Here is a 21,610-nt window from a genome sequence, read left to right on the forward strand (position 1 = left end):
CCTCTCAATGATATAATTGCACCACATGACTGGACTAGTCAAATCTGACATCCTCTCCGTGCCGGTACCTACACAAACTCTCTTTTCCATTTCCCTAGACCGTGGTTTGCAAACACTTTCTATAAAGAGTAAACATTTTAGGCTCTGGGGGCCCTAGAGTCTCAAACTACTGAACTCTGTTACAGAACTAAAGTAGACTTAAGGAATATAGAAGTAAAACTTCCTTTTTCTTTTTGGCTTTTTCAGACAGGGTTTCTTTATGTAGTCCTTGACTTGATATTTAGATCCACCTACCTCTGCCTCCCAAGTGCTGGGATTAAAGATGCGTGCCACCATGGCTGGCATACTGTCTGTTTTTGACTCAAATATCTAACTCTATGCTTTCATGTTTACTCTAAGCTCAAAGCCTTTCTTTTCATTAAAAAAAAAAAATCTGGCAAGAACTTCCACAAGCTGTTAGTAACTATCCATTTAACTATATTACATGTCCTTGTATCTTGACTTCTCTCAGTTAATATACTCCTGGCAATGAACAAACCCTCATTTCCAGATTTGTCTACCCAGAATGTTACTCTTTTCCTTCTCCTGTATGGTTAATATTTTCCCTATCACACTTTTCCATCTATTTATTCACTATTTAAAAATAAAAGACATCCTTGTTCCCACTTTTCCTCCATCTAATATTCTACTCTTTCTTCCCTAATCTCTCTTCCCATTATTCTTAAGTTTAATTATGGTTATTTATAATCATACCATTCCTCTGAAACTGTTCTTAAAAGTCCCCAAGTATTTTCATGTCTATAAAGTCTAGTAAATTTTCAGTCCATTTCATTTGTCCTATAAGCAAGTTAAAGTTGGCTAAATAAACTCCCTGCTGCTCGAACATTTTACCTTTGCTTCCAGGTCTTCTGCTATCTTAATCTCCCTGTATCACAACTGGTTTTCTGAATTTTCTTTGTGACGTTTCTTCATCTCTCTAGGACTTAGTTCTTATATCTTTTCTCTTCTGCATCCTCATTTATTTTCTTGGTATTTCATTCAATCCACAGCTTTAAAGACAACCCACATACTACAGCTGGGCCACTTTTCTGAACACCAGCTCATGTATCTGTCTACATTACATGGATAACTAATAGGTACCTCAGATTTAACAGTCTAAAAGTGTGGTCTTCTCAAAACTATTTTTCTGCAGCTTTATCTCAATTAATGGTAAATATATATTTATAAATAGGATTCTGGATCCAGTTGAATGTGATACAGAAACAGTTTAGGAGGAAAGAAAAACAGGAGAAATAAGACTGCGTAGTTTAGGAATAACAGTCAGGGAAGCAGAGTCCCCACTGTGCTCCAGACCTGGAGTCTACTGTTACTTTGAGACAGTAGCTGGCTGGAATCACTTATTTCTCTCTACATGTCTGGTAAAGACAAAGAGGAAATATAAATGGGTGTGGTAATGGAGGAAGAGGCTTTGAAGTGCCCAGTGTTCTGAGGGCATCCTAAACAATCTCTGTCAGACAAATGCAATGGAAACAAGCAGGCATTAGATAGACATAAAACTGTCTCTGTTACCCGAATGCACAGGGAAACACAGTGGGCATCGTTAGTTATGGGCATGTGGTTGACGTTCTAGCCTAGTAACACAACTGGGGATGGAAAAAGAGAAAAGGAAAGCCAATGGTGAATGTTACACACCCACGAACAGTGTAGAGGAAGATAAAGACACAACTATTACTCCAGATTTTGAGCTCATCCCACACTTCAGAAGTCCCCTATGTGTCCATAATCTTACTTGAACTCTCCAGGGCCACATGTGTCTTGGTTTTGGTATTACTGGATTTAAAAAAGTATAGGTGAAGATAATATATAACTGTGTATTATGACCCATAATCAAACACATTCACGCTTCCTTAATAAAATGCATAATATTCTGTATTAAATGAGAATAATGACTATAAATGACCTCATATCAGTTTAAATGGGAATTTAGCTCCCAAAGCGTGAGGGCGGGGACAATTTGTGATCAAATGGGAATGCAAAACTACCTTCAGCATCAGGCATGGCAGTGCACAGGTGGATCCTTGTGAGTGAGGCCAGGCTGGTCTACTTACTGGGTTCCAGGCCAGCCAGGGCTACATATGAGTCCCTGTCTCAAAGAAAATAATATAACCCATCTTCAGGGCCAGAGAGATGGCTCAGTGGGTTAAGGTGCTTGCTGCGAGTTTGATGACCTGAGTTTGACCCCTGGAACCTAGACGGTAGAAGAAGAATGGGCTTCCGGAAACTGTCCTTTGACTTTCATACATGCATCCTGGCATGTGCCCCATACCCACAATGTGCACGCACGCGCGTGTGCACACACACACACACACACACACACACACACACTTAAAAAGTAAAATGAAACAAGCCAGCACTGACAAATGAAACCATCTATTTATCTGTGAATAACTGCACTTCAACTTAGATGCATGTAAGCAAGACAAAATTATTTTCAACCATAAGAAACAAAATACACAAAGTTATCTTTCTCTAATCTAGACCCGAGGCATTGGCGAGAGTTAATACCTGCAGGAATACTAGGTAAATCCAAAGAGGCAAATGTAGATTCTTACCATAAATGTGGAATCCATTTCTGCTGTCATCAGCACTATGCCCTCTTCTTCCTTAAGTTCAGGATAGTGATATAAAATCAGCTGGCTGGCTGCTGCATCCCCTCGGGTCTGCACGGAGGAACACATATCAAAGCTCAGTAAGGACCACCACAGCAAACTGCAGTTTCAAAGCAACAGAGTCTGGAGGAAAGTCTAATTTTTAATAGTGGCTAGTGAGTTAGAGGACTGGTGTGTAGGGGCAAGGTCAGGCCTGCAAAGGCATGGTAGACTGACAGTTTTCATGGTGTTATTTGTGTCTTCAATTGGAAAAGATCTGGCTTTTTTCCCCAGAGAATGTTTACTGTGGTCATACACTTAAAAACAAAACAGTATAGGCAGCTACCAAGTCAAGTTCTAAAGAAAGCGACACATCTGTGTAATGGCCACTTCTATGGACTAGTGTAGTCCCCCACTCCCTGCGGCGGCTCTGAAGACAGAGCTCTCTTAAGCTCTAGCAAGCACTGCAGTCTGTGCACAAGCCAGATTTCTACTGTGTGGCTTTAAACTATTATCTGTTGAGGCAGGAAGGAGAAAAAAGGGAATTGTGTAACTTCACGAAGAATGATCAGTGAGGTCACCAGACTTCAAGTCTAGTCTAGGAAGAGAAACTGCATTTAAATGCCTTCCCGCAGTATGAAAGAAAATAGCTACATTCAAAACAGATCCCTGGGCTTCATCTCTAAAGCTTCAGCAAGCACCCTTTAATTATAGTACATAACTATTGCTAAGGCACTCTTAACAGTTCATCCTCTTTGCTCCCTCATGTACACTTCTAATATACTGATCATTCTGGCCACAATATATTAGGATACTACACAAAATACTACTATACAATATACTGTAGTATACTACACAATATATTAATATAGCAATTATTTTGGTCATTATGTTTCTGAAGGATTTTCTGAGAGTTTAAGTTATGAAATCCATACATGATAATATCACCAACAGACATACACTTCTCGATCCATGTTAGGAAAGAAAGCACTAGAGACTCTGGGAGTTTAATGAAAAATGTCTTCCCAAGGCTCAGGTATTTGAACTCTTGCTCCCCAGTTGATGGTGCTATTTTGGGAAATGAACCTTTAGGAGGTGGAGCCTTGCTGGAGGAAGTACATCTAGGGGGCAGAGGGAGGCTGTGAGAGTTTATAGCTTCACCCATTTCCATAAATGCTTTATGTCTGTGCTTTATGTTTGTGGTTGAAGAGTGATCTCTCAGCTTCTGGCTCTGGCCACTTGCTGTCAGGCCTCCCTGGCCATTATGGGAGTCTCCCTCTGGAATTGTAAGCCCAAATAAACTCTCTCTTCCATAAGTTGCCTCTAGACTGGTGTTTTATCACAGCAACAGGAAGCAAACAAGGAGAGAGATACAATGTGAGGATCCCTCTGTATCCCTTTCCAATCCCATTTAGAGTTAGCATCTACTCTGCATTTGGCTCTTTCTCTTCTACTTAGGTATGAGCTCTACCATATACTTTCTCATATACTTCTCTATGAATGCCTTCCTTCTTTCTTCCCTTTTCTCATAGATCTATAGGACCCAGCAGAATTCTTAAGACAACGGTAAATATTTAAGTGTATAGACTTTGGAGCCAGACAACCAGGACTCAACATAGTCTATTATTTAGTAATACAAACTTTCCTAAGCTCACTCTCTTCTCTATAAATAGAAATAATAACAGTAACCACTTCATTTGAGAATATTAAATGACAAGTATAAAATACCCATTGTATAATATCTATCAAATGTTAATACAGCATATACTCAACAAATTATCAAACAGCAATGTAAAAACGTGCTCCATATTCTATTTTGTGCCATCTGCCTCAATGTTAAAGTCAAAACAATACATGATTTTGATTTGTTTTTTAACCAGGGGTGAGCTCCAAATATAGAATGCCAATCTTAGTTATTGTGAACTAAAAATACTAACTTCTTTTTTAAAGGGCTTCAAATATATTTTGAGCTATATTTTTTACTCTAATAAATAATTTGGGAATAAAACAAAGAAAAGAAAGCAAATAAGCTAAAATTTATAAGTGAAAACTATTCATCTAACTGTGTGGAAGAAGCTATCTTGGTTAATAAACACAGGCAAGACATGGAGCCTTCAATGGGCTTACAGCTTGGGTTAAGAAGGTAACATTTTGACTTATCCATGTCTATTAAGTAGGCACATGCAATCTATGCCACAGAAGTCTAGGGAGACAACAAAAGAAAGAGAGTGAAGCTAGAGAAAGGTATTCTGACTTCAAATTCCTGCTATTAAGTGAAGTCTAGAAAAGTAGCCTAAATTGTCAACATGTGAGCGTTCATCAGTGCCCCAGCAAACACTGCTGGGGTGAGCAGATACTCTGGACCCCGCCTCCAGGAATGCTTCTAGTCTCACCAAAGGACAGTTTGGGGTTTTTTTCTTTTTCTTTTTTTCCCTACCCTGTGTTTTGCAGGGCATATGTTACCTACCTGAATGTTTATAAGTGCAGTGAAGTGGAGTTCAGTACCCGTCCATTGTCCTACAAAGAACTCATAACCATCTCTTCTTGGTAGTGCACAAAGAAACTGGGGGAACAGAAAAACAAGCAGATAGATGAATAAATGAAGTCATTCTTCAATGTCTAATCACTTGTACCACTCTATTTCTTCAATGTTTGGCTTTTTAATTCTCCCTTCCTTCCCTCCCTCCTTCCCTCCTTCTTCCTTCCTTCCTTCTTTTCTCTGCCTCCTCCCTTTTTTGTAAAAGACAATTTTTCATGAATTCCAGGCTGGCCTCAAACTCATACACAGCCAAGCATGACCTGACTCCTGATTCTCTTGCCTCTCTCTCTCAAGCACTTGGATTAAGTATGTGCCATCATACCCAGTCAATGGGGTGCTGGTGATTGAACCTGGGGTTTTGTGCATCTGGGTGAAGTAACCTACCAACTGCCTTATATCCCTATCTGCCTTATATCCCTATCCCACAATGCTTGACTTTAAAAACTCTTTAAATTATGAAATTAATTATGTGATAGCATAACAAACACAGCACATTTCTCAACCCATCTAAGAAGGAAAGCATCAGAGATGAAATTTGAGGAGAGCTAACATTTAGCAATATTGCCACCCAACACACAAACATGATATATGTTTCCAATTTACTTAGGTATTCTTTATTTTCTGCAAGCAATGTTTGAGAAAAACAATGCTCCTTCAGTAAAACAGTTCTACAAATCATGGGAAACAATCACTGTTTTCCACAAGGATTCTTCAAGGTCAAAGTACTTCTCAAAAATGGTTGTGCATTCTAATATCTAACCAGCTACAGTGATTCTGCTAAGCACCTACAACACACATCAGTTATCCATTTCCTTTCCCTGGAGCCTTCTGGGAGTTCACCACACCAGTAACAAAATAATAATCTATTTTTGGCACATTTGATCAGAATAGTATGAATAAAACAGTAAAGAAAATTCTAATACAGGAACCTAAAGGAGGCTGCAAAGATTAAGGTCTTAGGTACCTTCTAGTATCATTCATTCATTTAGGCAGGGTCTTTCTTTCTTTCTTTTCTTTTTCTTTTTTTTCTTCGAGACAGGGTTTCTCTGTGTAGCTTTGGAGCCTGTCCTGGAACTCATTCTGTAGACCAGGCTGATCTCAAGCTCACAGAGATCCACCTGCCTCTGCCTCCCAAGTGCTGGGATTAAAGGCATGCGCCACCACTGCCCGGCTAGGCAGGGTCTTTCTGGCCTGGAACTTGCTAGGCAGACTAGGATGAACAGAATTAAAGGCGTGCATCATTGCACTAGGCTCTTAGGTACCTTTTCATATGTACATTCACTGATAGATTCATACCCATATCAGAAAGGCCTAACGTGTTAGAGAGCTAAAACGCCATTTATAAGGAAGAAAATACCACTTATCAGTACAATTAACAAGTGGGCACCTTTGTTAATAGAGCATTATATTATGAGAAGGACTGGTTTGAAATCAACTATTTGGTAGCACTTATAAGCAATTCTTATAATTACCACATAAATGATTACCACAGACTTACAGTTGGGCAGGACTGAGCCCGGTTCCAGATCAAATCAAACTTCTCTTTCTGCAAATTAGAAAAGAATAAAATTAGCTCACAAATAGGAAAACATGAAAAGTCACAATGAACTGAATTTTCCAAAACTGAATTCTAGAATTATATTATTGCTGAAACAGGCTTTTAAGTTCCATCATTTACAAATCACTCTTATGAGAAAAAGTCAGGAAAAACCAGATGCATGCTTTGCTGCTCATTGCTACAAATTATGTGTGAAGATGAAGTGTTCTGATGCTTCCAAGTCTCCAAGGAGCCAGGTGAATCCAAAGGAGACTTGAGAAGGCCTGTTCAAACAGTGAATTGGTGTGAATGGTCTAAAACACAAGGAGCCAGGTGAATCCAAGGGAGACTTGAGAAGGCCTGTTCAAACAGAGAATTGGTGTGAATGGTCTAAAACACAATGACAAGTACAGACTGTTTAGACTGTGGAGTTCATGAAGGTAAGAATATTTATGTGTAAGAGGTTAAAAAACAAAGGATAGGGATTTCTTCATAACCAAAAGGCCTGGCTTTTCCTTCTGTATGCATTTTCCTCCTTAATCATATACTTATGTAAGTTGAGAACATAACTGTTCTTCAGTGTACTTTAAGGTAAGATATAATCGTTTTTCTTTTTCTCACTTGCTATATAGACAAGGCTGGTCTTGAACTCAGAGACCTGCCTGTTTCTGCTTCTATCTCTCAAGCACTGGGATCAAAGGTATGCACCACCATACCTGGTCTAGAGTAAGCTATAATCTTATAAGACAGCTGTATCCTGTCTTAGTCATAGACCTTAATGGTAAGGCAACAGCCAGTGATCACTTCTAAGACAATTTCAAGAAGGTAAAACTAAGAAAATGCCACTTGCTAAGGGGAAAAGCTGCAGAAAGGCCAAGGAGGAGCTCCAGGGCAGCTCAGCATCTACCATTTACAGACAAGAAGGGAAGAAAGCCACGCTGGAGGTAGTGTCCTGAATCCCAGCAGTCTGGCTGGAAAATGAAAGACAATAAAATGCATCTGGAAGTCACTCAGAAACATGAACTTACACTAGCCTCCCTGGTTAGAGCCTTGGAAACATTTCTAAACCAGAAAGAGGGAAAGCAAAAGTGATAAATAAACCATTCTGGTGCTTAGGGCATAATAAAAACCCTGAGAGCTGTAAAGTCTAGGTTCTCAAGATGTCGTAAACACAGGAAAAGTAAAGGTGGTGGTGCACGCCTTTAATCCCAGCACTCGGGAGGCAGAGGCAGGTGGATCTCTGAGTTTGAAGCCAGCCTGGTCTACAGAGTGAATTTGAGGACAGTCGGGGCTACACAGAGAAACCTTGCCTCAAGGGGGAAAAAAACCCAAAAGCAAACAAACAACCTAGCAATGCAAATTAAAGTACATGGAATGATCAAACAGGCAGGAGAGACCATGAATGCTTTCAAGGGAGCTGTTCAGGACGCTTCTAGAGAAGGTCTTTAGGTCACAGTGCTGAGGAAGTAAATATAGGGCTAGGGAGGGGTTGTCACTGGGTATCTACAAACAAGTTCCCAACGTAGTATTTTTTAATTTATTTTAAAATACAGCTATAGCACTTACTGTGTGCCAGGACTGCCTCACAAATGTTAATTCATTTAATTTTCAAATAGCTCAAGAAGTAGTGTACAGTTGTTATCACTTCACAGTGGGGAAACTGAGGCCCTGAAAAATTAACTTGTCTGGTCAAGGCAAGCTGCTGGGACCCTTACCATCACACACACCATCTAGTGACAAAGGAAATTGAGGACACACCCCTATTGGTTAACTCCACATTTGTTGATTTGGAGTTTCGTTGTTGTGTTGTTTTGTTTTGGGAAATCGTTCTCAAATTTCTACCCAAACAGTTGCGGTTGCATCACCGTGGTTCACAAGGCACAGAACCCCAGCAGCATGAAAAGGGTCTGAGGATTTGCGTTTAGACAGAGTCTTCCCCCTTAGTTTAGGGCTCTGTTACCAAGAAAAGAGAGGAACAATACCGAAATGAAAATGGCCGTCCCTGCCACATGGTAATTAAAAGTTCCCTTGTAATAGTTGGATATTGGGAGCAGCTTAAATGGCCTGGGGAAGTAAATGGTTGAGTAAAATGCAAAATGTTTGTATATTAAGCTGATATTTAAAATATGGCTGCATATTTGCTTCTGACATGGAAATTTTCTAGGATACAGTTTCGAGCAAAAAAAAAAAAAAAAGGATTGCATATGTAGCATCACATATCCAAAAACACTCTATTTAACATTAACAGTTTTTATCCAAGCCCTGGGGTTAGTAACATGGAAATTTACTCTCCACTTTTCCTGTGTTTTGCATGTTTTCCAATGAGCATGCACTATTTACATGATTACTGCGCAAAGGAAAAGACATTGGGGGCTTGTGAGAAGCTCAGCAGGTGGAGCCCTCACCACACAAGCATGACGACTGGAGTTGGGATTCCCAGAATGCATGACAGCCAAGTGGATATGAGGACTACCTTGTAATACCAGGGGACTGGCAGAGAGGGCAAAGAAGGGAGACCCCCATAGGGAGCTACCTAGCCAAACTAGAGGAATCAAGGAGCTCAGTGTTCAGCAAGAGACTCTGCCTCAATAAGGAAGGTGGATAGTGTAATGGGAATCATTCCACTAATTAGCTTTGAGATAGAAGCCTTAAGGTGTGGTTTCTGATCCCCTACATGATCACTTAAAAGGAGGGGGGTGTCTTCTTCTTCTTCTTCTTCTTCTTCTTCTTCTTCTTCTTCTTCTTCTTCTTCTTCTTCTTCTTCTTCTTCTCTTCTTCTCCCTCCTCCTCCTCCTCTTTCTCCTCCTTCTCCTTTTTCTCCTCCTCCTCTTCCTCCTCCTCCTTCTCCTTCTTGGTGTAGATTCAGACTACTAGATCCATTCACTCTCAGGCAGAACAGACAGCAGCTGTCCCCCTGGTTCTGTGTTTGTAAGGGTATCTTCCCCTTCACTACTTTAATGAATCCTTGTTACCCCCTTAAACAGACTTACCTGCATGTCTTATAATAGGAGAGGGTCAAAGAAGATGCCAGGCACCAACCTCAGACTTCTACATGTATCTGTGTGCACTTGCACATACACACACACCCTTACACACACACGTGCAAAACAAACAAAAAAGGCCCCGAGAAACCATCCTCAATAATTCAAAAACAGAGCACCCTGTAAAACTTCCAGTCTGTACATCAGACTTCAACGCTTTGGTTTTGTCAGCCGCCCAGTAGACACCATCTTCACAGTAATAATATCATAATGGGCACTGACTACTAACCTTTAGTAATCCTGAGCAAAACAACAATGGGGATAATGGTTCCTTCTGAATTTTAAACCCAGCCTGTTTGAGTTGTGCATCAGTTCTGTTTTCTGGGACTTTTTAGTGTGACACCTATAGAAGACAGAGAAGCCTCTCTCGCATGCTGTGCACACACGTGTCTGAATTGCAGCTATTGATGCCTCCAGGCATCCTTGCTCCTTTTTCATTTGGTCTGGTGTAATCATACTAGACTTCTCCTAGGAGATAAACAGAATGTTTGAAACCAAAGCCTGCCTTTCCTACGTGCGTGACAGGAAGGCCTTCTTGGCCTCATTTGTTTTCTCTCTAAAACGGACCAAATGATGGCTTCTTTACATTATTGAGGGACACCGAAAAGATAACATGAAAGAGCTGCTAGGGGCTGTGTTGCCAGATTGAAAGTAGCATGCCTAATACTGGGCACACACACGTATCAGCAAATCTCCATCTCACGCAGCAGGGTTGCATTTCACAGGCAGGGGCTGTCTATCATCTTTGGTCCTGCCCACAACACCTGTACCCACAATGGCCTAACAGGTTGGTTGCTACTTCAAACGGCAGCAAAAAACTGAGAAAAGCAGGTGTTAGGAGGAGGAAGGCCGAATTGCCACCACAAAGATGCCTTGTGACAAAGGCGGCCAGAATGTCATCGTGTTCTTGGCGCTTGTGAGTGAGGTTTAATTTGTCCCATAAACTGTACTTCACTAAGGGACTTTTCAAACTAGACAAAATGTGACTTTCTTGAACTGTCAATTTATAGATCCCACTAACTCCAAGCATCTGCAAACTAAGTATTTTATACTTCTCACAGACAGAAAAAGAAAAAAAAAAAAACCCAATAATTAAATACAAATAAGCTGGGCATGATGTTTGCATGCTTTTAATCCTAGCACTCAGAGGCAGGTAGATCTCTGTGAGTTCTAGACCAGCCTAGTCTACATAGTTCAAGGCCAGCCAGGGCTACTTAGTGAGACCCTATCTCAAAAAATAAACCAAATCTGGATAACACGTTGTCGTTCAATTAGAGCAAAAAAGGTAGCCTTTACTCAGAGAAACGGTCACTCCAAACACACATTTACATCCACAGATACAAATACACAGAGAGAGACACACACAGAGTGGGCGGGGGGGGGGGAGAGCAGCAGGAGGGGGTTAGATCATTGCCTTTGAAATGGCATCTGTCTTAACCTCCATCTTCACAGGTGGAGGGAAGCTGGGGTAGAACGCTGTAGGTTCATTAGTCTCACTTGGTTTTCTCTGAGCTAGGTTGAATTACACGGTGTTGGAGGCCCACTGGGGCCTCCTCCTTGCTTGGCTTTCTTGTTCAGCACCTGGATCAGCTCAGATTGCCTTGGAGACCAGTCCTTCACACTGAAAAGGCGGCTGACATTGATTGACTCTTACAGTATGGGTGACTTGTGGTTTCTCTCACCATATAGATGGCTGAGTTTCCCATTTCTTTCTTATTCTGAAGGGATTTGGTGGAACTTATCACAGTGAGCTTTGTATAATACCCTTTGTCTGTACGGATTTGTTTCCCAACACTTTAAGCTTCTTTTTACACCCCCAAGTGCCATTTGTGAGCTTTGTTTACTGTAGGATATGCTTTTGTGTCTTTGTTAGGGGCTCCCTTGGCGATGGCTTTTGGAACACGCACGCAACTACATAGATCAGCCCAGGAGCACCTGCTCTGGACTTTCACCATGACCCTGAGACTCCATCCCAGGAACTTCTCTACATTTCAGTATTCCCATCTCTGAAGTGTTTCAGTCTTTAAATATGTCATGTCATTGGGCTATTTATATAGGGTTTATTGGAAACGTTCAGTGGATTCTGTGTATGTACACATACTCCCTTAAAGCAATATTATGTGTTGTTAACATTGTGACAATCTTGACTATTACTGTTTCCTCCTTTGCTTTTAGTTCCGACAGTACTGTGTCCCACGCAGATGAGCCCAGCCGGCCTGATGAAGCCTCCCGCCTTACAGTTCGCATGGAAAACACCTACCAGTTAGGTGTGCTGCCCATAGACTAAACTTCTAATTCAGTGACCTGTGCTAATTTAACTGGAGCCTGGTATTGTCTTCAGTCCCAGATAAGTCCCCTTAATTTGAGAGGGTCTGTGGTGAGTGGTCTTTCTTTGCAAAATTGAAGCAACACTTATTTCCTTTAAAAAAAAAAAAAAAGAATCAAAAACAGAAAACAGGGTTTCCTAAATCTCAAATGAATCTCTGGATGCCACAAATGTCTACAGTATAATAATATAGGGTTGAATTCAGGTTCATTGGGTATTTATGGATGGACTAAGCGCATGTGTGTGAAAGAGATGTACATGGATGTTTATCCTTCAAAACCAATCAATGTTATGGATGGTGGAGAAAAAAAATACCTCCTCGGTGCAGAGGCAGATGACTGTTGACAGAGATGTTTATCTACTGCCATTGAGGTTCTGGGTCTTTGAAAACAAAGATTTTCACACCTGCCTTGTGTTCCCAGGTGGTGTCTACAACAAATACCTTTTCCCACTCTCATTTCTTCACAGACCTACTTGTTTTCCTTAAGTGTATGCCTACCTATGATTATCTGAATTCATATATAATTGCCAGCCTACATAAATTCCATTGAGACTTACCAAAGAGAAAAGAGGGACTCTGTGGGCCAGGGTAATTCCACCTGTGGCCTGTTAGCCCCAGGAAAATTATAACCCATCACCCTACCCTGCTAGGCTTTATCATCAGTTTTCTTCAATGATCCCAACACTATCAGAATAAGAAACACTGCTTCTCCTTCCTTCCCTCTCATGGGCCACACTTAGTTCATTTTGAGAAGCTGTAATTACATGGAGAAAAGAAGGACAAACACACTGTAACTTTAGATGCATTCACATGATGTGAATATTGTGGTGGTTGACTGACACCCCCACTCCAGTACTACAGGCCCCAGAATTAGTCTGGTAGCATTTCACATTGCTTGTGGTGGACAGTAAATGTTTCGACCACCCAGCATGCTTTAGTGGCGTGCCCAAGTCCAGGTGCTGGCCCTTAGCCCTGTCCATCAGCAACCTGAGTTTGGGTCAAGTTTTCTCCAACTTTCAACCAAAGTTTCTATCTCCTTTGTTTTGCTTTTGCGGTGTTTGTTTTTGTATTTGTTTTTTTGTTTGTTTGTTTTTTGTTTTGTTTTTTTGTTTTGTTTTGTTTTTGTTTTTGTTTTTTTTTTGAGACAGGTTTTCTCTGTGTAGCCCTGATTGTCCTGGAACTTGTTCTATAGATCAGGCTGGCCTCAATCTCAGGGATCCACATCTTTGCCTCCTGAGTGCTGGGACTCAAGGTGTGGGCCACCACTACCTGGCTTATCAACCAAAGGTTCTTACTCACTGGCAGCCTGTGACTTTGAGTAAAGTGTGCTGAAGAAAATTCTGGAATCCCATTGCAACAAGACAAAGCAGTGTAAATGCAAATGCCTGTGGTGTGTGTATATATATAATTTCTTCAAGCAAAAAGTTTTCAGAAGTGCTGACCTGATAAAGGTGACTATCACCGGCACCCCCACCCCCCACCTCCAGCCAGAACTACATCAAGTTGATATAAGAAAATCTTTACTAAAGGCCCATGAGTACCTTTCACAGGCAAAATAAACCCAAGAGCAAGTAGTACTGGAAATACTGTTTCATTACTAGTATTGCTGACTGGCTGCTTTGAAAAGCAGACTTTACCTACCTAGCACAAAGGGCTGTTATCACTGAGGCTGGAGGGATGGTTCAGTGGCTAAGAACTCACCACCACTGCTATCATATCTGTGTCGTCTAAACACGTTAAGTTATGGTGTGTTTGCCTTTTTATCAAAATGATTACAGTTACCATAAGTGAAGTGAAACATGAATATAGTCCATGAAGGAAAAAAAGAATCGGAAAGGGAAGCTGTGTTTCCTAGACAAAACACCACTTACCTTTGCTCACTAACCACAGAGAGGAGAGGTTCGAAGAAAATAATAGGCTCTGGCATCCAATCTGAGCTTGAACACTAGTTTCAATGGTACCCGGGAAGGTGGCATTTAAGCAAAGCGCCCTGGAATCTTGGCTGCTTTGTGTGTAAATAACATGATGGTCTGCAGATCGTAGGGATGCTGTGTGAGTCGGTGCTGTATGTCCATTGCTTCCCATTCACTATAACTGTTGTTAAAAGAGGCAGACCAGGACTTTCCCAGGGGTCAGTAAGCATGAAGTCCTCTTGTTTTATTCAATGTGACTCCCATAACTTACGGACTAGGTTCTACACCTGGCTTTTTTCTGGAGCTCAGGTTAAAATTAGGTAGAATTTTTTTTTAGAGATGGTGACTATAAGTATCACACCAGTGAAGAGCTTTTAGTTTATTTTTTTTATACTGTGACAAAATCATAGACGAAAACAAAGTAAGGAAGGAAGGGTTTGTGTGGCTTATGGTTTAAGGTTCATGATGAGGAAGACACAGCTGTAGGGGCTGCTTGCTCACATATGGGCAGATCAGTTAGAAAAAGAGAGAAATACAGGTGTTTGGGTGGCTTTTTACTTTTCCCCTTTTTGATAACCCTGGGACAGTAGCCAATGGGATGGTGTCATCCATTCAGATTGAATCTTCTTTCCTCCATTTATCTTCTCTGGAAAAACACTTTCAAAGACATGCCTAGAGATGTGCTTACCAGGTGAGCCCAAGCCCAGGAAAGTTGGCAAAGAAGAATACTCACCATAGTAGCCAACTTTGCCACCACAAAGACAGACAGGCCAGCACGATAGAAACTATTGATTGGTGGGAGGAGGAGGAAGAAGAGGAGGAGGGTGAGAATGAGGGACAGAGGGAGGGAAGAAAGAAGGAAGAGAAGGGGGGAGAGAAAGAAGGAAAATGGACTTGTGAGTTTCTCAAGCCTGATCTCTGGTGTCAAGTTTTCTTGGCTGGAACCTGCTGATCTCTCAGGGTCCTCCTGTGCGGAGCCATCAAGTGTCCTCCTTACATCCTTTGCCATCTTAGCCCTGGTAAATCCTTGTATACCCCTTCTCTCAAGAGACAGCAACCTCAATCACTACCTAAGGATGCTTTATGACTTGGTATGCGCTGTTCTAACCATTTAAAATATAGTTAATCTCCTTAAATCCTAGCACAAGATCATGTGAAGTAACTCCTTCTTGGTTTCATTTTAGTCTCCAATGGCTGCAGTTGGCCTCAGACTCACTACATTGCCAAGGACACCTTGAAGTCCTGACCCTCCAGCCTGCACCTCCCAAGTATGGGATGCCAGGCTTGTGTCACCAGGCCAGACTTAGAGTAATTCCTGTTATCCCTGTTGGGGGAAGTTGTGGCACAGTTTGTTGGCTTTGCTACTCTCCCTTTAATCTAGTTTTTTTTTTTTTTCTTTTTAAGTTTTATTCTCCTTTTTCAGATCTTTTGAATCTAAAACATTTTCCTCCTTAGGGGGGAAAAATGTCACAAAATGAAAAGGACAGAGTTTGTTGATTGCATTCGTGGCCCCTCTAAGAAGCTTCAGGAGCTTGTCTTGCCTTGTTTCTGTCTCTTTGAATGTCAGCGGCTCAATCTGAGTGTGGTGACAGATGATTCTGGATGGGTAGGGAAAAGACCACTAGGATATAAAGAATGAGTTTTCATTACTATATAGGAAAATAGTTTTAAAGACAGAATCATGTTTGTGAGCTAAAAGGATGTGCAGTGTTCAGAAAGGACTTGGTACAGCAGCAGACCCTGGGAGCTACTAGGAACCAGGCTTCCTTCCCCCACTGCTGCCTTCCTTCCAACCTGGAGGAAACATGGCCTCTGGCAGTTCCAAAGGGTTAAAAATCACAGCTTTTCCTACAAGCAAGAGGCTGGTTTGTGTTTACAAACTTTGAAGGAAGGGCTGTTTTGGCCCAGCCTAGAGCTGTGTCACTCCTGAGCCAATCACCTGTGCTCCACCCTTGGGCTCATGGGTGGCAGTGACAGAGTCCCCTGCTCCATGACGACAAGAGGAAGAGGATCAGTTTAGATGCTGCTCCGGTGGGTGGGAGGAGGCAGGGGAGCACTGTGCTCACCAATATATCTGCACTAGAAGAATTACCCATTTTCTGAAAGCAGTAATGAGGACAGGTGGGTTAATGCGAGGCAAAGTGGGCTCCCTGTGAATAATACTGGTGAAGTAAGGTCACGTGATAATGAGTGCTTGGTGGGTGGAGTGGGATTGGAAAAGGATGGGGTATCTCTCTAAATGACAGAATCCATTTAGTGTAGTCCAGACCAAGTGGCATGATTTTTTAAAATATTTTCAACACAAAGGGGAAAGTCACCTTCAAATTTGACTTCCCTCAAGAGTATGCAGGTAGAAATCTTTTATAAAAGATATTTTATTAAGTCTTGGAGAATATCATCAGTCATTGTATTTTGATCAGCTTAATTGCCAACTCCTTCCTTCCCCTAACCTCCTCCCAGGTCCACCTCCACCCCAAACCCCAATAACCCACTGACTCCAATATGTGCTGTCCATGTACTCCTGTGTGGGGGACCACCCTGTGGAGCATGGTAAGCTATTAAAGAAAAGATACGGTCCCTCCCCCCAGAAGACATCAACTACCCTAGCTCCTCAGTTAAAGGGTAGAGAACAATGGACATCTTAGAAAAAATCCATAGGAAGGTGACAGAGAGACCTGTGGGCACCTGGGAGCTTGCTATAGGGGAATTTGTCTCTGATAGTCTCTGGCCCCTAGGATCAGGACCAGTCATTCACATGTTGGTAACTGCTTGAGATTTTCATTGAACAGGTGTTTTAGCTGTTAGAGTCATTGTATCACCTTTTTCTTTTCTTTGCTCCTTCCCCACCTGATTCCCACCCCCCCCCCCCCCGCCCCTTTTTTTTAACAGAGTCTCACACAGCCCAGGCTGGTCTCACAGTCATTCTGTATCCAAGGCTGGCCTTGAAATCCTGATCCTCCTGTCTTCACCTCCCCAGTGCTTAGATTATAGGCACACACCACCATGTCGGACTTTCCTGCCCCGATTTACATTGAACTAAACCATTCTTATATCATCAAAATAAAAATTCTCTTTAATGAGCCTTAGGAGGCTGACCTCAATGGACTATAGTCACAGGCTGTAAACTTCTCTGGAGGAAAGCCAACAAAACTGCAGCAGGAATGAAAGGGGTGTGAGGCCTGGGGGTTTACCTCCCTGGCTCCCTGCCATGGCTTTATCTCAGACTGGTTACATCTCTCAGTCAAGGGACATTGTGCTTGTAAGGGAGCCATGTCCATGCAGCCCTCCTGGGATCTAATCTGAGCTCCCTTCTGGATTGCTCAAACCTGGGGTGGCATGCTTCTTCTGGTAGAAGGAAACAACCCTATCGCTTGTGACTTCTCTTTCTCTCTTAGACATCCCAGAGGGGACTTTCATTAAATCCTCTAGGAAATGTCCTAACTCTAGTGTACCTTTTTTCCCTTAGCCCCTACGTGACATAGGTGTATGGATAATGTTAACCACTGAAGGAGAACTGGGTAGCATTCTTGATTCAAACTCTTCTCTTTACCAATTCAACAATAATCCTGCCTCTACACACCAAGCCGTGGCACCTTGTGTATGCCATGTAGTTGCCTGGGCAGATCACAGAAGGAAAATGCAGCTAATTCCAGGGATACCTGGCTGAAGCTCACTTATCTGAAGCTTTGATCCAAATATGGATGAGATGTGGTTGAGAATATAAATTTTAAAGCCAAATAAATCTGGGCATCCGTTCCTAGTTCTGTTACTCTGTGATTCTGGGCTTCCACCTCTATTTTCCCATCTGTGGGACAGATATAACTGTAAGAGTCCCCTCAAAGATCTACGGAAAGAGATCATAAGGTAAATACATGCTTGTCGCAGTCCCCGACACATAGCATATGATCAGTAAACAGTAACTATTATTTGTGTAGTGATTATTATCTATAAAATGTTTAAGTCTGCTAAAGCCAGAAATTATCCCTAAGCATCAAATTAGACTCTCACAGGGATAAAACCCTGTCATTTCTTTTCAATTTTTTAGCAGTTTCTTCTTTTTATTACATTGATTCCTATGTGTGCATTTGTGCACGCAAGCCTGCGAGGTGTACCAAAGCTCTCACAGGGAGGCCAGAGGACATCTAGAAGTTGGTTCTTTCTTTCCATCTTGTGGATCTCGGGTTAAACCCAGATTATCAATCTTGTCAGCAAGCACTGTCACCTCCTGAGCCAGCTCACTGGCCCCAATCTTGCTTTGATTTCACTGGAGAGAATTGCAGGTATGCCTTAGCTGTTTTCAAGTGGGTTCGGATCCAGGGGACCCATGTGTCTGGAATAAGTGAGAGGTGTTTTCTTTTTGTTGTTGTTTGGTTTTGGTTGATTATTAATGAACTGCATCTGCTTCCATCAGTTACTGGATAAAGGCTCTCTGATGACAATTAGGGTAGTCACCAATATGATTACAATAGATGGCCAGCTCAGGCACCCTCTCCACTATTGCTAGGAGTCTTAGCTGGGGTCATACCTGTGGATTCCTGGGAGTTTCCCTGGCACCAGGTTTCTCCCTAACCCTGAAAGGCGCCCCCATCGGAACATTTCCTTCATTACTCTCCCCCTCTGTCCAGCCCCTTACCTGCCTCCTGCACCTTCAAATTCCCATCTCCCCATCCTTCCCCCACCCCAGTTTACCTAGGAGATGTGAGAGGTGTTTTGTGCCTCTGGTAAGATATGAAAGGGAAGAGTACCTGAAAAAGACATTTGAGCTAGAATTGAAACTTGAGTAGATATTTCTTAACTGAACAGATGGGGAATGGTGCTCCATTTGAAAGAGTATACAAGGGTAAAGACACATAAGCATCTTTACATGACAGATGGAGCCCATGAGACTGGAACAGCATGCATGTGGGGAGTTATGGTGGCTGAAACAAGGTCACGGGACCGGTAGGCACACAACTATAGATCCCATAAGGAAAATGCCATTTTAAGATCTAGGTTTTTCCAAGCAAATTTTCTGACTGCAGTATGATGGACCAGAACGGAGTGGGTGGGATGTAAACACTGAGGAGCCAATTAGAAAAGTGTTGAGGCTTTGAAGTAAGCAGCCACCAGCACTGACAATTGATGAGGGACAGCTTGTGGTGATAAGGTCAACAGAACTCACTGTGCTCGGTAGGCAGCCAGGTAAAACCCTCTTCGCTCAGAAAAGCCTGACTTGCATTCGGACTTCTACCTTCTTTAGCTGGAGTTCACCCAGATTACTAAAGGACTTCAGGTTTCAGTGTTGTTTTTATGAACCTTGTAAGGTAGGTGGATGTGGTTAGAAATGACTTCTAAAGAAATTCCATGTTTATCTCCAGGTCCCACGAAACATTTTCCCGTGGCCACTGTCAATCGAATTTTGAAAGACGTGCTAACTGCCCATCTACAAGAAGCAGAATATGACCCCGAGTTCTGCAGAGAGATGACTAAAACCATTTCTGAGGTACAGTGTAGTTCTCACAGTGTTATCTATAACCACAGCATGTGCTGAAAGACAGCCCACTTTCTTCTTTGTGAGGGGGAATTAATTTTTGAGGTGAGTTAAATGGCATACTTACATTTTATGAAAATAGGTATTAGATCATACACTACATATGTGCATAGGTACATGTTGTATATGATAAGCTTTTGTCTAAAACCATCATTATGAATGTAATTTGTAACTAATTTATTGCTTTATAAAACTGTTGCACACCTTTTAAAAAATAAGATTAATATTTTTATTGATTTATTTGTGTGTATATGTATGTGTGTGTGTGTGTATGTGTGTGTGTGTGTGTGTGTGTGTTCCGTGTGTGCAAAGGCTGGAAGAGGTCAGAAGAGGGCTTCATATTTCCTAGAGTTGAAGTTACAAGCAGTTATGAACTGCCCAGTGTGAGTCCTGGCAACCAGACTGTAAGAGCAGAAAGTGCTCTTAACTGCTGAGCCATCTTTCCAGTTACATGACACTTAGAGAAAATCATCCTGTATATTTGTATAATGGGTATGTATGGTATGTGTGCATGTTTGTGTGTGTGTGTGTGAGACTTTGGGCATGGACATGCCACTGCACACGTAGAGGTCAGAGGACAATCTTGGGTGTTAGTCTTCACTTTCCACCTTGTTTGAGAAAGTGTCTCTTTGTCATTCACCATAGCATAAGCCAAGTTAGCTGGGATGGTCCTGTCTCTGCCCCCCATCTCCCTGTAATCATAAGTGCCTACTACCATACCTGAATTTTACTTGGATCTTGGGGACATGAACTCAGGTCCTTACACTGTACAAGTGCTTTACCACAAGCCATCACCTCAACCAAAAACCGTTTCACTATTATTTTTGGAAAATATGCAACATTTTAAGGACTGTTTTCTCCTTGCCACAGCAACTTCTTTGAGTGCTATCAATTATACATATCGTGGTCTTTAAATACATTTCTACTTTTATTAACTATAGTGCATTTATGATGGTTTCTTCTGCTTTGGTTCTCATAACAAACTCTGGGATAAATATTCAATTCTGTTATGTTGTGGGAGATATCAGAATGTTTTCCCCATTAGCTATAAAAACACAAAAATAACCCTGGTTACAGCATTCTTCAAAGGGAAGCCATCTTTAAAACAGATTTTCATAGGGTATAATGGTCCCTTGAATTCTGTTCTGCAGATGACAAGCTTTCTGCGTATCTTAGAAAATGTCAGCTTATTGCTAATGTTGTTGTTTTGTTCCTGGATTCCTGTTTCATGAGGATAGTACTTGAAAGAAAGTTCTGGGAGATACTGGAAGTGTCAACAATGCACGTGCTATTTTCTTTTTAAAAAATTTCTTTAATATTTTTAAAAAATTAGCCTACAAAGTGATGTACTTCATTATGGCTTTTTCATACACACATGTCGTTACACTCTTGTCTCCTATGGTGCTCGCCATCTTCCCTGCCTTCTTCCTCTCGGTCCCCTCTATCCTTCTCAAATTATTCTTTTGTGTTTAACAATTTTGAGATTTAATGTAACTAATCTCTCCCCCACTTTTTTTTAAAAACAATTTCTAGGTTATTAAAGCCCGGGTCAAAGAATTAATGATTCCCCGGTATAAACTAATTGTGACTGTTTACATTGGACAACAAGATGGTCAGAGCATACTTATTGGCAGCAGGTGCCTCTGGAATCCTAAAAGTGATACTGTTTCGTCCTACACTTTCAGAAATTCTACTCTCTTTGCACTTGCAAATGTCTATGCAGTTTACTTTGAGTAACTGAAAATGAGAAGAATGGTCCCGGTATCTTAAAATCGTCCAACAGGCTGTGTCTCTCTATCCACAAAAGTTCTACAGGCAAACCCGTGAGACAGAAACAAGACGGGCATCACCAACAACTGGAAGTTTCCATCACTCTCGTGAGGACTTGTGGAGGGGAGCCCAGGAAAGAACCTTGTTTCTCCAAAACAGACGTTGAATGTAGTCCACATAAACATAGATGCTGACTAAATATTACTTTGGGTAATAATTGATTTCTCTTTTAGTTGGAGAGAAAGAAGTCCCTGGACCACTTTTTGATAAGATTCTAGAAATATATGGTTGTGGTTGATATATTG

General features: G+C 41.6%; 1 protein-coding gene across 1 annotated transcript in view; it reads left to right on the plus strand.

Annotated features, from left to right (window-relative positions):
• Dynlt5 (dynein light chain Tctex-type 5) overlaps positions 1-21,593 on the plus strand; it is a 41,769-nt gene extending 20,176 nt beyond the window's left edge. Inside the window, exons 3-5 of the mRNA XM_036178896.1 lie at positions 11,941-12,032; positions 19,363-19,487; positions 21,069-21,593. Of these exons, the coding sequence (XP_036034789.1) occupies positions 11,941-12,032; positions 19,363-19,487; positions 21,069-21,272 (421 nt within the window). The 3' untranslated portion in view covers positions 21,273-21,593. The remainder of the gene's footprint in view (positions 1-11,940; positions 12,033-19,362; positions 19,488-21,068) is intronic.
• The last annotated feature ends 17 nt before the right edge of the window (positions 21,594-21,610 follow it).

Source organism: Onychomys torridus, chromosome 2, assembly GCF_903995425.1.
Source record: "Onychomys torridus chromosome 2, mOncTor1.1, whole genome shotgun sequence".
NCBI classification, from domain to species: Eukaryota; Metazoa; Chordata; class Mammalia; order Rodentia; family Cricetidae; genus Onychomys; species Onychomys torridus.